This window comes from Bacillus rossius, chromosome 3 (genome assembly GCF_032445375.1).
Source record: "Bacillus rossius redtenbacheri isolate Brsri chromosome 3, Brsri_v3, whole genome shotgun sequence".
NCBI classification, from domain to species: Eukaryota; Metazoa; Arthropoda; class Insecta; order Phasmatodea; family Bacillidae; genus Bacillus; species Bacillus rossius.
Genome location: NC_086332.1, coordinates 60196742 through 60211997, shown reverse-complemented (window position 1 = coordinate 60211997; position 15256 = coordinate 60196742). Strand labels below are relative to the sequence as shown.

Below are 15256 nucleotides of genomic sequence, written 5' to 3'. Positions count from 1 at the left end.
CGTGTGCATACCTCACTCAGCCTGAATCAGTCCGTCTAACATTTTATCTGTATGGTGAGCTGTCAACATTAATGTGTCACTTTTGAATCCAGTCAGATTTGCTGGGGTTCGACTTGCATACCCCAGCTCTAACTTTAGAAACAAATCAGTTTGATCACTCAAAAATGTTTAAATCATCGCCCAAGAAAACAGTTACCAGTCAGTCCATCATTCATGAATAACCTCTGATTGAAGTTCTCAGCCTAAAGCTTTCAAATTAGAAGATCTTTTAAAGACCGTAGAGATTATTTGTGCCAAGGTTGATGAACTTAAAAATGAAAACTTTATTCTCAAAACCTTATATACTGATTCACGATCTGAAACTGCTGAAATTAAGCAAAAACTTCACTATATTAAATAAAATTTAATTTTGCACAATGGAAATGTTAGGTCATATAGTGAAATTGTCATGAATTCATCTAGTGGCTTGAAAGGCAAGAATGTTGTACGTGAACGTGTCGGAACTCCTGCCGCCATGAGCAACAACCCTGACCTAATTCTGTCTCAAGTGCGAAAAATGGCGCCATTAACAGCGGTGTCAACATCCAGAACGCCAACCATGATCCGGATGGTTTCACTGTCGTGCAATACAGTTGAAAGTCCAGGCCAAATCCAAACCCTGATGTGAAATGTGTTCAGGAGTGCAAAAAAAAAGAAACAATGCAAATGGGAATCAGGAACATTCCCACACTGAAAACTGCAGGGAAGCCACACTGAAAAAAAATCAGAGCTTTATTAGTCACAGGTCCGGATCCGTCACTACAAGACAAGAAATTGTCTAATATTATCTCCAATGAGCTAAATTTAAACCATGTTAAAGTAGCTAAACTATGGACAAAGTATAATTTGCATGCTTCCTTTTATGTTCTGGCCAAGTGGATGCCTAATAAGTAGAGACATGCAGTTTTGGGGTTTATTTTATAGCAAAATTCGTTGTTATTTACCCTTAAAAGTGGTGTTATCATACATCAAAAGCGGTGTTATTTTTTAAATAGTTTTAGCACTATAAATTAAAAAAATTAAGCTAAGCATACCTTGAAATTTTGGACACATTCTTGCATTGTACAGTTGCACTAGCAACAGTAATTTACAATCGAATTTACACATCACTTTTTACATACAGTAATTGAAAATATTTTAGTACCTAAACCAGCAAGAATAAATATGAAGTCTCTAAAATAGTGACATAAACACATGGAACAAAATCCTCAAACTTTAGCTCTCGAAAGCAAAAGTAGCCATGATACACAAATTAGCCTCACTTAAATTTGTCCTGCGGTCTGTTAAGACTGTGTTATATGAGGACAAAAATCGTTCACAGTCAACGTTTGCAGAAGGCATCCAGATGGCTTCAAGGCAGCTGGAAGCAAACAATGGCTGTGACAGCTTTACTACATTCAATGACTTCACTACGTCCACTGAATTGTCTGTTTCCATTTGTTTTGTAACAATGTCCTGAAGCTGACCAAAACCAGCTGTTAATTCTTCAGTGCTTATGGAGTAGAGACTATGGACAGTTTTCAGTTTCTGCACCATTTCTGGGTTTAATTTAGCAAGCAACAAACTTTCCTGACTAAAAATTTGAATTGCTTCAAATCTCTTTCTACTTGGGTCAGTTGTCATGAGAGAGTTCAGTTTGGAAAGGGCTTGTGTTGCTGTTCTTGTGATGGACACTTTAGCTTCAGCAGCTTTAGCGGGGGGCATGTTAGACAAAGCTCTACTGGTTGCCTCAAAATAAATGCCACGAGTGATGTTTTCAAATTTTTTTTTTATACCTTGCAAGTCCCCATATAGTGAATGGGCAGTTGGATACAAAGAACCTTCAAGTTTCTGTATTAGCTCTACAAGGCTCTTGGCATGCTCTTTCACAAAGACAGCTTGACAAAGAATGAGAGAAATGTCATTTTCTGTGAGTGAACACAGAAACTCAACCCCTGAATTTTGTGTTGCCTTTAGTTCATCTGTTTTGCAGAAATCAACAATGTCATGTATGTAGTCTGCTACATAAAAAACGCTGTTGAACCAGGAATTCCATCTAGTAACAACAGGAAGTGGGAACAATGGACGTTTCTCTCCATGCTTTTCTTCAAGAAAGCTAGCATACAGGTGCCTTCTTTTCCTGGTGTTGTTGAACACATTTTTTATTTTGCTCATAGCATTGTTCAACTCAGGCAACTCTTTCACCCAGACATTGCCAACAAGATTTAACTTATGTGCCCAGCACTGGACATGCGTTAACTGGTCTCCAAGGATTACTTCGAGAGTACTAACAGCCTTGGTCATATAACGAGCAGCATCGGTTACTACTGAGAGCACATCACCATACTGTACATTGTACATTTTGAGTGAATCTAAAATTGCCCTCACACAGTTTGTGGCATTAGCAGCTTCAAGAAAGTGAACTCCTGCAACAAATATTTCTGGTTTATCCTGTTGAAGATTCAGAATTCTAAATAAAACAACAAATACACACCTACCCATTTTATCTGTTGTTTCGTCGCACAGTATGTCAATTTTTTTGTCCTTTAATGCAGTTTTGGCATCTTCAATTCTGCATTTGGCTATGTCCCCTACATATTTCTCACGGACTGTTCTCGCAAGTGGCATGTCTCCAGCACCTTCGATGTATTTGTTCAGCCATGCCCTGATATTAGGATCATCAAGCTTTTCAAGGGGTATATTTGCCTTTATAAAGGTCTCTGCTGTTTCCTTTATAAATTCCAACTTTTTGTCTTTTTGGACATTATTTTTTGCTGTCTGAAACGCTGAAGATATTGACGACTGGCGTTCAGACGCACTAGATGAGCCTTGCAATGAAGAGAGACGCTTCTTGTGTTTTTCACTGCCTACATGTTTTTCACATGAGTCTTTCCTATCCCAAGAGACGGTGACATTACAGTGACGACAAAAAAGTGTGGTTGAATCACTAGCATAAAGTCCGTGTTGAGAAAATTCAGAGGCTCGCTGTTTTGCAGTTACCGGCACTTTAGGCATTTTAATAGGCCTAATGTTTTAGCCGACCTTTAAATTGTACACCTTTAATTTATTTCACAGACGTTGAAAACTATCTGTAACAAAATTCGACCCGTTAAACTTTAACTTGCGCACAACAGAATGTTACGAATCGTCACCGTGTTTGCATTTTAAATTTGGTATTTGGTTAATAAAAATGGACGCAATGGACAAACAACGCTAAAGACTATATAAGAGAACAACGCTTCGAGAAACAACCTGCTGTAAACACCGTGATAATCGACTGTCCAGGCGAGCCGAATATCAAAATACAGCAAAACCCCTTATTTGCACTTTTCATGGGGACAAAGTAAAAAAGTGTAAAAAGCGGGAAAGTGTAAATAAAGGGAAAAGTAAGAAATACGTTAAAGTTAATTAAAATACAGTCGCATCCTGCCGCGTTCAGAACGGGCTACATTACACAGTAAAAATAAATAAAAAAGGGGCGCAAATTGATGAAAATTTACCGTCAATTGCGCGCCTTGCGCGGAGAAAGGTCATTGTACTCAATCATCTGTTGTTACAGTGCGGCGTCTGTTCTCTGAGCTGCGCATGCGCAGTATAACTCATTCAATGCTCCGCCCAGACTCGTGACCTTCCATCAGCAGCCAGCCAATAGAAGCGAGCCTAGCGGAAAAAAATATAAGCTCCACCTCCCGTGTACCAGTTTTGTCCAGTTCTAATACCAGTTTATTGGTATACGCACCCGCTTACTCGCTGCCGTGACATGTTCAAGTTTACGTTCATCTTGATGTCTTGATACCAATAATTAATAATTTACGATCCCCACAAATAAATGGTTAGTTTAAAAAATATGCGTCAACAGTATAATACTTCCGAAATTATATAATACGTATAAAACAGTTACCAAGATTCCACTCATTTTATCTTGTGAAGTTCATGTCTCGTACCAGTATTTCGGCTAAGTTGTGACATAAATACAGTATCAGCACTTACAATGTTACGATCAGCCACGTAATATTTCCGACATTTCCGACATTTCCGTTACGTTTCTATATTCGTGAGTTTACGTTTTTCCCTAGTACATTTTAGATTGTCTCCTGCTGTAATTACTCGGACTTTTACACGCCTAGGCTTAAATTTTTACATGTTTAGAAATAAAAGCAACTTTTCATGTTATAAAATACACTGTGTGGGTAGTTATCTTTGGTTTTTTGTTGTTTCACGTTTGTTACTGTATTTACAAATTGAATTGCCGTGTTCGAATGAGGAAAATGTTCTGACTGTTCGCCGAAAATTCAAGGATTTCGCGTTATTATCCAAAATGTGAGAAATTCGCGTTATTCTTAAAAATGTACTCAAATTCGCGTAAAAATTCGTTTTATCGCAATCGCGAAATATGCATGTCTCTACTAATAAGTAATAAGCCACTTTTACGGCAAGCTACAATACAAATTGCAGGAAATGATTCCACCCATACTATCACGAACAACTCTGTTTTGGTCGCTTTCAACGCTTCTTCCACTATCGAGTTGGCTAAGGCAAGTAGTGCTTGCCCTTCATCCCAGACTTTCCTTGCAACTGCTTGTAAATCATAAACACTTTTTTTTTGTATTTTGCATACTAAAACTAATATATCATTATGTTTTTGAATTTTTGAAATTTTTACGTATCTTCCACTTAAAGATAAGTTAGTTAAAAATTGGATTTTCGTATACATAAAGTCATTAAATGAAATGCCTAAGTTTTACTGTGAACTGCTCAACCTTCACTGATATAGTCGCTGAAGACGTCACACCACCTTGTCAGTCTCTTCCCCTACTTCCACCTCTCCCTTATCTTACTCTCCCCTCCTTTTCTCGTCCTCGCACGAGAGTGCCCTAATTGGGGTATAAATTGGGATGTCATGTACACTTCTGCTAGAAGTATTCCGACGAATGCACCGGCAAGGTATACGAGGTGAGTCATGGTAACCTGTAACTTTTATTTATTTGTGATAGTGTGAGGTGACCACGCCCTTAACGTAGTTTGACTAACTTGTATCTTGTCAAAATTACTGTTTCGGCTTTCACCGCCCAAATTATAGTTAAGATTAATTTACTGTTTGGCTGTGAGCCTTGTTTAGTGTGGTGCCATGACTATACTCGAGCCTCATTGGTTGCAATCTGAATTTGTATTTGTGAGGTAATGAGGTAAATTGTGTAAGTAAAAAAATAAAAAAATTGTTCCAAGAGGAAGAACTCATTATGCTCATTTTATGTCAAAAAAGTAGGTGCAGTTAGACTTCTAAAGCGTTATTCTTAAAACTACCCTTCAGCTTGAGTTTCCAAAATTTAATTCAGAAAGAAAGTAAAATTTGGAATTGGAATCCAAATCAAACCTGGAATCCAGAGAAATAGTAGAATCGGAATCAGAATCGAAGCCCATCTCGTATGTGTGTCTGTGTGTGTGTGTGTATGTGAGTGCGCGCACGTGCACATGTAATACATTTATATATAATGCTTGTACATACACACATACCTTTAAGTCATCACACTCCAAGTCCTCTCTCTCACGATTCCATTCTTTCATGAAATTTGCCAACTTCGACTTCTCTTGTCTGAGAAGTCTCCGTTTCTCCTGCTGTCTGTGCTTTGCATCCAAAAGCATGGATTCTGCTGTCTTGTGAGGTGACCTAGGCGTGCACACACACATAAAACAGAAAGAAACAGTATTATTTTTTACCTTCAAACAATTGGGTTGTAACATTATAAAATTTAAATTCAAACCTCAAAGAAAATTCAAGTTATATATGACCATCACATGAAAATTAAATATGAAACAAAGAGTCAAAATATTTTAATAACTTGCTTATGGAAGCTTGAAAAACATTCTGAGACTATTTTCAACAACAATAGGGTAAATTATCACAATTACACTGATAAAAAGAGCTTTTATTTACTAATATGTACAAAGGCATATAAACACATGTAGCATTATACAAGTTTACTTTTAACAGTAGTACAGGGACATAATTAGCACTCATTGACCAATTGTGATATAACAGGAAGAAAACCAGTCATGTCTTTGAAAACAGATTAAAACTTTCAGAGTAATGATGTATATGTGTCTAAGAAATAGCAAACAGCTCAAGTTTGGCATTTATTTGTTAACTGAGAAAAATCACTGCAGAAAACTTTTTAAAGTGCCTGGTGAATTAACAATTATGTGCTATAAATCTGGTCGGCTATATAAAATGAGGGAGTTCATTTTGGAGTTACATTTCTTTTGAAATGCCAAATCTCAATATCATTATTCATATTTTTAAATGCTATGAACTTACATCAACATTTAAACTTGAAAATTAATATTTTAAATACCTAATTTTGAACTTCTATTAACCAGTTACTGCAGAAAAGTTATAATATAGGTCCGTGTGAATAGTATATAGAAAACAATTCTGAAAAGTCATCATAAATTTTACAAGAGTCTAGCGACAGCAATGCTACCGTCCTGCAACTGGCAGCAAATGCCGATCCTCTCCGAAGTTGGCCGATCGGGAGCGCCTACCCCCTGGATGTTTGATTTCCAAGTATCTTTAATGTAACTATCCTAACCAAATCAACCGCCCACAAAGTTTTAAAGTATTTATAACGTAGCTAACCTAACCTAATTGACCATTAGTTATCATGTCCTTATCTGAAAATTACAATTTAATTAATAAATTTACTTTTATTTGCATTCATTATTCAAATATATTTATTACTTTTGAAATTATACGTGCTCGTATTTATTTTTACAAGTACAAAAAAAATTCGCACCTGCCGGGATTCAAACCGGCAACCTTTCGATTAGATGATAGTGCTGCTAAGCGCTCAGCCACGAGGCCATATTTGACGAATAGAAGTTTCAGATGACATATATGATCGTGCCGCCGGCCCCGGAACGAGCGTGAGCGATGCGGCAGCCGGCCCCGGAACGAGCGTAAGCGGTGCCGCAGTTGCAGGAAGGTAGTTGCTGTCGCTAGACTCTTCTTAAATTTTGATAAAGCCTTTTAACGTTTTAACTGAAAGCAAATTTTAAAAAATAATTGAGCTACATGAGTATTCAATTGCATAAAAAAATGTTTAAAACTATATGTAAATACTGTACTCGGTAGTAAATTATTTTTATGTCAGAAATTTAAATATAATATGACAGCAAATGTACAAGGACCTTAAATAAAATTATTTATTAAATATAAGAAAATGTGCAAATCAAAATGATTTAACAGTTAGTTTAAATTCATAATTTTTTAAATTTTCAATTCGAAAAATGTTGCACAAACACAGGTGATGTTACATAATTTGCCACTTAATGTAGATTTAATTCTAAATATGTTTGAATAGTTACTCCAATAATCAATATTGCAGAATTTTAATTAGTAACTTTCTTTAATCATCTTCCAGAAGAACATGGGACTATCCATTATTCCAGAAATTTTCATTATAAGTGAAACTTAAAAGAAGAAATTTATTTCATTTAATTTTCTATGTTCTTTATTGTTTTGCTTTAAGAATAGCAGTACCTATTTGCAACACTATTAAAAGAGATACAAACATGCAGAAAAGGTATAGCTGGATAAGCATAGGCAATTGATAGAAAGTCCTATCAACTAAGCTGTTATTCAGGTACGCCTTTAAGTAATTTATATGTATAATTTTCTCCAAACAAAACAGATAATTTTATTTTTTTATTATTTTTTCAAGATTATTACTTAACATAAAAGATGATGCTAAAAACTCATAAAAGTGAACATTCTAGAATATGTATATTATACACAAGATGAGACAAGATAAGAATAGGAACGCTGCAATTGGCTGGCAGAATTTTCTTAGCATTATTGGATCTTGTATTAAGGTGAATCTTAATATGTTTAAGACAATTTAACTGGAAACAATACAAATATGTTTGTAGTAAACAATTAGTGTTTCATGTACTGATAAACATTAACAATTTAGTTTAGTACACCTACCCAAAAAAAACTAATCTTATTACACTACCAGAAACAAATGATAATTACTCACGTATGTTTCTTCAGCTGATGGTTTTGTAACAAGTTCTTCTTAACGGAACCCTTTAAAGAGTTGTTTATGTATTTGCTCTTCAACTTCTTGGCAAGCTTGCTCTGTGGCGAGAGCACCAGGCCATCCTGGCTGTACTTCCTTGGCGACATCTTGCTGCCCGAACCATGCTGCTTGGCAGGGGAAACTGCCCCCTTCATTTCCTTGTTCGGCGAGAAGTACTTGTCTATTTTCTCTTGACGCTTTTCCTTCTTGAACGAACCATTTGCATGTTTTGTAGGGACCGCCCCATTTGGCTGGAGCTTCTGGATTTTCCGAGAGCATTCAAACATGGGAAGAGGCCCTCCAAAAATGTCACTAAATTTCACTTTGTGGAGATTGTATTTTTGGACAACTTCATCCTGTGATAAAAAAAAAAAATTAAAAGATAGGTTATCTTTGGAAAAAAATTTGCATGTACAAAAACAAAAAAAAACATGAAATATAATTTTGAGGAAAAATTTTGCCAGTTCTATAAAAAAATTTAATGCAAAAAAAGTTACATGCAAAATCTTAGCTTCACATGTCGTATTATGATGAGTGCATTTTGATGCCATAAATCTTAATTCACAATGATTTGGATTTTCCATTATATAAGCATTATATTTTGTATTCTAAAGCAAATTTATAGTCATTATATTGTTACGAACGTGATCAAGGCCGCGACACGTGCAGGTGCAGAGCTGGCTGGCGGCCGCCGCAACATGAGATGCGCCACACGCCTGGAAGATTACAAGGATTGTCGCTTTCCCCCCCCCCCCCCCGCGCGACGCCCTGCCTTTGACACGTAACTGACACCGGACAGCTGCGGAGTTACACGAGCTGCCGACACGTGTTTCGAGAGCGTGTCGGCACGGAATGACGGGACTGGCCCCGACCGTGCTCGTGAGTTCTGGAAATGGCGACTGATATATAAAACGAGGACGGCTGCCTCGGAGTTGAGTTCAGGGAGAGTTCAGTCAGGAGTTCTCCCGCGGCAGTTTCCAGGGCGATAGTGCCACGGGTGTGGCAGAGTGGCCAAGTCCTTGGAAGAAGGTTCCAGGGCAGGGAGTGAGTCAGTTCAGTGTAGTCGGGACTTTTCCCGCGCCTGAGTTTCCGGGTGATAGAGCGGCGAAGTCCCTGGACGAAGGTTCCAGGGCAAAGAGTTCAGTTCCGGGCGATAGTATCGCGGGCGCGGCGGAGTCCCGAGTGAAGTTCCGAGCGGATCCTCGGCGAAGGCAAGTGCGTCGATGGTGGCGGAGTGCGGCGACGGAGTCCCGCGGCGGAGACCCACGAGGGGTGCTGCGGCGAGAGTTGCACCAGAGGTGCGGCCCAGCGAGGTGTGCGGTGTGTGAAAACGAGTGACTTGGGAAGCAAAATTTTTAAGTGTTATTGATTAATTGTAAGTGTAGTGGCAATCAATAAAACTGTGTAGTGTAGTAAAATCTATTAATTGGGCTATCCTTTACGAACCCGCGGTAAATCGTAACAGTATGTACATTACTTTTTATCTGCTATTTGTAAAAAGTCAAGCATATTAAAAATTTTGCTTGGCTAACTGCATCGAGGTCACTGGATTTCCACAGCTGGGCAACACACACAAATTAACTTCTATAGTCTCATTTACAAAAACCATTCTTCATAATATTCTGTAAGTAACAATAAAAAAATCAACATGGCGGGTCAAGCTAAGCCTCAAGTAGACCCTCAGAAACTCACATGGATGTCCATAGCAGCTCTCCAAAATATTACAAGACAGGATGGTTTACTAATGTTTTCTTGCAAAATGGAGGCGAAAGATCAAAAACAAAACACCCTGATGTCCAGGAGCTGTGGCTTTAAGAGTCAGATCCAACTCCTACCCCCTACCTCTCCACCAACTTTCCTGGCATCCATCCTCGGCAACATGCATGTGAATGCATGTGCCGTGTGCTTACGGCCATTTTCTGATAGCGCATCAGCCAACCGGGGAAGAGGGGAGGCAACAATGTAGAATTAGTGCTTCGCACCCCTGATTACTTAGTTCCACAATAACTGTCATTTAATATTTTCTTTCTTTCTTCTCTCCTGGCCAAACAGACATTTTGATGCTTTAGTTGTATAAAAAATATATTTACTAAGAGGATGGACTAATTTAACCCAAATGGGAGTCCAGCACTCCCGAAACTAACACGGTTTAAAATAACTTTTATCAGTGCTACCAACTTCCAGGCACACCCATCAGTAATCTCAATAATGCATACAAAAACACATGTAAAACAAACCTATTAAACTTTATGTCAAATACTAGACTCTACAAAATAATTAAAACTTCTTTACAGTCAATTAATTAAATAATTGCCTAAGGTTACAAAAATATTTAAAATCTAAAATAAATTTCAGGATTAATATTTATTCTCAGTACTTTACAAAAGTTTACCTGCTTGTTACAGAAGTGGTATTAATCGTATGAAATGCTGATACTTATTACAGACAGGTTATTAGTTGTTTTGCTTCGTAATAAAAATATAATAAATACTATGTAGTTCCATAACTAGCAAATAGATTTGCATGGTGTGAGGAAGCCACCCAGTTGCCATCGTGGTCAACATTCCCCAGTCAAACTCCATTACTTTCAGAGGGTGGACATGTGCAGCACCCAAGGACATTAATTTTTCATGTTTCTGATCTCTTCACTTTTTTTAACCTTAAATACTGTACTCTTTAACTCTTATTTATTCTCGGAAGGTCGGCCACTTAAATAATTGTATTCCGTGAGGGAGTTCAGAAATTAACGCGAGAACTTATCTTCACCAACCATGCCCAATGCCTAGAGAACATCAGATCTGTGCGTGCACAAGGCACTACTTTTAAAGGGTCCTGTCTCATTTTCCCACATGTGCTACACTGCACCCTGAGATAGTTGTTTCAGCCAGGTCTGTGCACCCTTAATCACACGGTGGCGCCCCAATCCAGAACGAGTGACCGCGAGGGGACCCCGTGACAACACAATATGAACTTTTGAAAAAAATTAGACTGCAGAGAATATAATCCCATAACTAAAAAAAAATTCTGAATCCTACACCCAGCTGTGTACATGAATACACATAATACACATAAAACAATGTTACAAGCCTTAATGAGTATTTACTGATTTGCATATAAAGTACACCTGTAAACATGTCCAATTAATCATGACAAAACTTTATAGTTTAATTTTTAACTCAGTTTAATTTCCAAAATAAAATATTCTGGTGTCATCTGTTTATTTTTAACATTATTTTTTTTTAATAAAATAAAACAGAGTTAAAAATAATTACTATAAAATGTTGCTCAGTACTACTTTCAACAAAAAAGCTGAATTTTTATATTAAATAATTTGTTATATCAATGTCTAAGAATGGATTTATTCACAAAAAAAAAATATATATATAATCCTTGGGGAATATTACTTAAAGAAAAGACATGTAGAAATTACGTAAACATTAAGATTAAATAAGAAAACAAAAGGGGTCGTGGCACAGACTACTCTCGCCTCTTGTCGGTAGCCTCACACGCGCACACACACACACCTGCACCCGGGGCGGGAGGTTTGAAATAGAGGGTGGTGGTGGGAGGAGAGGGGTAGTGACGGCATGAGGCACATCGGGCTTAGGGAGGGTGTAGCCCCGGTCGACGTCAATACTATCGGGGAACATGAGCGGGAAGAGATCACTACTTGCACCTCCACCCCTAGCAGAAGAATGACTCATCACATTGTGAAGGGCCCAAATAATTTCAGCTTTTGTGACCTCGTCCCTTAGAATAAATTTGTAAACCTGTACTTCCACATGGCACTACAGAAGCAGATGATGGTTCAACAGTTACCGGTACTTCACGCACAGTTTCCTTTTCAATGTTTGAGACTATAGCAGAATCTAATGCAGGACTTATTTCTGGAACATTAGACCTACATCTTTGGTCCACAAGGTTTGTTTCAGTCTCCACAGATGCGACACTTTTACAAACATCTTTTTCTCCTTCGTTGGCACGAGAAAAATTGATTACCGTCTGTTTAGAACTTAGAAGTTGACACATTAAATTCGAGTGATGTTTTCCATTCTCGTGAATATTAACACTGTTAACCCCAGCATGCGCAATGTCAAAATCGGTGCAACATACACTGCAAATGGCACGATGTATATCATTATTCACGGGCCGTAACCATTTTTTCCAATGTCCTGCGAATGGAAAATTTTTACCAATTTGATTGAAATCGACACTTCCCCGGCATAATTGACAGCTACTGAGTTGACGCACTTCACAATGCAGATGAAAACGTTGCACTAACATATTTTTTACCCGAGGTAATGAAACAGATTCTCTAAAAAGTTGGACACAATAAATTATGTTGATGGTACTATAACGTGCCAAAACGATGACATTGTACAAGTACTCCTAACATAATTTCCACCTAATAAACTTACTATCTCTCCCGCGCATAAAAACAAGCAATAACACTGGTCATGATGCCACCCTTGAATCGATATCTCAACCGCCCTCGATATCTCTCGTTTTTTACATTACCATTTTAGCCGACTTGAAAAACTTTCATACATACATAAATACAAGTTGATACTGTGACAACGTTTCGTGGCGAGTCGATTTCACGGAAATATGGGATATGGCACCAATGTTTCCCATCTACTGGTGTTCACTCGTCGCTATTACAAAATGGCTACAGATATAGGGAGATTTTTAATATTTCTGAATTTTATCGTTACTTTTATAAACATGTTTTCTTTTTAAAATATGAATATTTACGCAAAATCTAATGGTTAAACTATATTTGACTATAATTTATAGTGACGGGAACATATAGTTTGTACGATCAATACGTGTAAAAGATAATTTGATCATTGGTACAAGCGGACTCTTTTAACCTTAGTTGCATAGCAGTTTCGCCGGGACCATAGCAAGTATACGATAAACACGGACAAACGATACATGCGAGTTCGATAGATAAGAGGTTCGACGTAGTTAACATTTCACAATACGGCTTTTTGCTTTCCATTCTTGTTTGTAAACATATTTTGACTGCGTTTTCAATTATTTCCACGTGTTAAAGAGTACAGTATTTTTAAAGCTTCCAAATCCGGAAAAAAATCTCTAGCATGTATTAAGTACTGACATTTATGACTGCATGAAATATTTTTTCTCTCCCCGATTTTCGTGTCCACTGCTTCAATAACGTGACTTCGTGGCTTTCGTGACCACCTTCACGAAAACGTGACTTTTTCGTGACTTTCGGGATTTTCGTGACCGGTAGACACCCTGTAAACAGTTTTGGACTCCACATAATGGGTTTGTGTTTTTATAATTTTGCATTGTTGATTTCAGACCAACCGAAGAGATGTAAATACAGCAATTTCTTGATTAACTTGTAGACCGCAGCCACCTCACATAACACTGATAGAATAATAAATTATCTTGGTTTTCAGTAGGCTCAGTGGTATCATTTTTCAGGGTGATGTTTTTACAGCTTTTCTTCAGTGTAGATTCTTTGACACTACTCCATGATTTGCCCAACCAATAAGTGGCATCTTTGAGGTAATTATATTTATGCTTTCAGTTAGATATTTTCTAGGTTATCATGCAAATGTTTCAACAGTCCTCTCCAGCAGTATTACTTTAGGTGGGCTTGGATAATATGGAACCTCAGTTGATCAAGACTATACTGTATAACCAAAAACCTTTCAATATCCACCTGCACTTTAACCACATGGAACTGCACTATCTGAAATCACTTCCTAGTATGATTTTACAAGTATGAATATTTGTCTACTTGTAACATGGCCTTAAGACTATAAGGATATATCTGAATTTGACAGACAAACTATGTCAGCAAGTTCATAATGACTAGTAAGTTGAAAATCTTATACACTTATTGTCAAAAAGTGCTTCCCACGTTTAGTGTGCACCTTTGAAGTTGGGGCTGAACATTTTTCATTGTAAATAATAGCGGCTGTAGCAGAATTACTTCATTGAAAATTGGGAATAGTAACAAGTCCCAAAATGAAATATTGGGAGTAGCAACAATTCCCAAAATATTTGTGGAACATAAAGGTGTTACCCAATTATTTCAATGAAATAATTTTGCTACAGCCACAAAATTCCTAGCAATTTAAGAACTTCATTCGTTTAAAAAATCCAGATGCTCAAAGTTCGAACTTAAATACCCTATTATTTAAAATAAAAATATTGTTAAAACCCAACTTCAAAGATGTATATCAGACTTGGGAAGCCCTTAACACCATTAATCTTATAGAGATTTTCAACTTACTTTGTCGTGATGAACCTGCAACTATAATTTATCTGACAAAATCAGACTCATCTTGTATAATGTGAATAATTCAAACACTTTCAGAATATAATGTGAATAATACAAATACTTTCAGAATATGTTAATAATCCAAACACTTTTAGAAAAGAACTATAATAATTCTAAAAATACTTTGAAATCCAAACAAACCTTGACAATCCACATCCCATTCTCATCCTGAGTAGTCTGTAGCTTCAGGAACATCTTACTTTTGTCTCGAGTGTACTGATTCTTCTTTCGTTTTACATTTGTACTGCCAACCTCAAAAATTTCACTCACATCGTCACTGCCGCGGCCTAGTTTCCGCACTTCATAGCGAAACAGTGCTGCCATGTTCCTGAGAATAGACATTACATCTTAAATGAAAGTTATCTTCAACGTAACACACAACCTGCATTTAGTTTCCCAAGAGATTAAACTAATGGCTCAAATGCAGTAAGGTGTGATAGCTAGCTCTAAATAAGACATTAAGTGTATCTGATGAAAATACAACAAAACTAAGTTAGGAAAAGAAATAGCACTTTCAAGTTTACATAAATTTCACTTCAAATAAGAGTCCTCAGTTATTTTTTTGGAGTTAAAGCCAAATTATAAAGCGAAGGAATTTTTTTTCTATAATAATGTGTATAATACCGTGTGTGTGTGTGTGTATATATATACGTATATATAATTTGAATTACAATTTAACCTTTTTTTTTTTTTTTTCAAAATCAGAAAGCTGGTAACAAATAGGTTATAAATTCAGGCTATAAAAAAGCAAAGAAAGGCAGGATTTTGCATCCCACAGTTATGCAGAGCCCAAAGAAGCTATCTACAACCTATGGTCCTACAGGTGATTTTCTGC

General features: G+C 37.0%; 1 protein-coding gene across 2 annotated transcripts in view; it reads right to left on the bottom strand.

Annotated features, from left to right (window-relative positions):
* Positions 1-15256, bottom strand: part of LOC134530761 (bromodomain adjacent to zinc finger domain protein 1A) — a 158831-nt gene that overhangs the window by 126840 nt on the left and 16735 nt on the right. For both annotated transcript variants that reach the window (XM_063365909.1, XM_063365910.1), the window contains exons 5-7: positions 14563-14749; positions 8058-8455; positions 5533-5686 (exon numbers count right to left, since the gene is read on the bottom strand). In XM_063365909.1, the coding sequence (XP_063221979.1) occupies positions 5533-5686; positions 8058-8455; positions 14563-14749 (739 nt within the window). The remainder of the gene's footprint in view (positions 1-5532; positions 5687-8057; positions 8456-14562; positions 14750-15256) is intronic.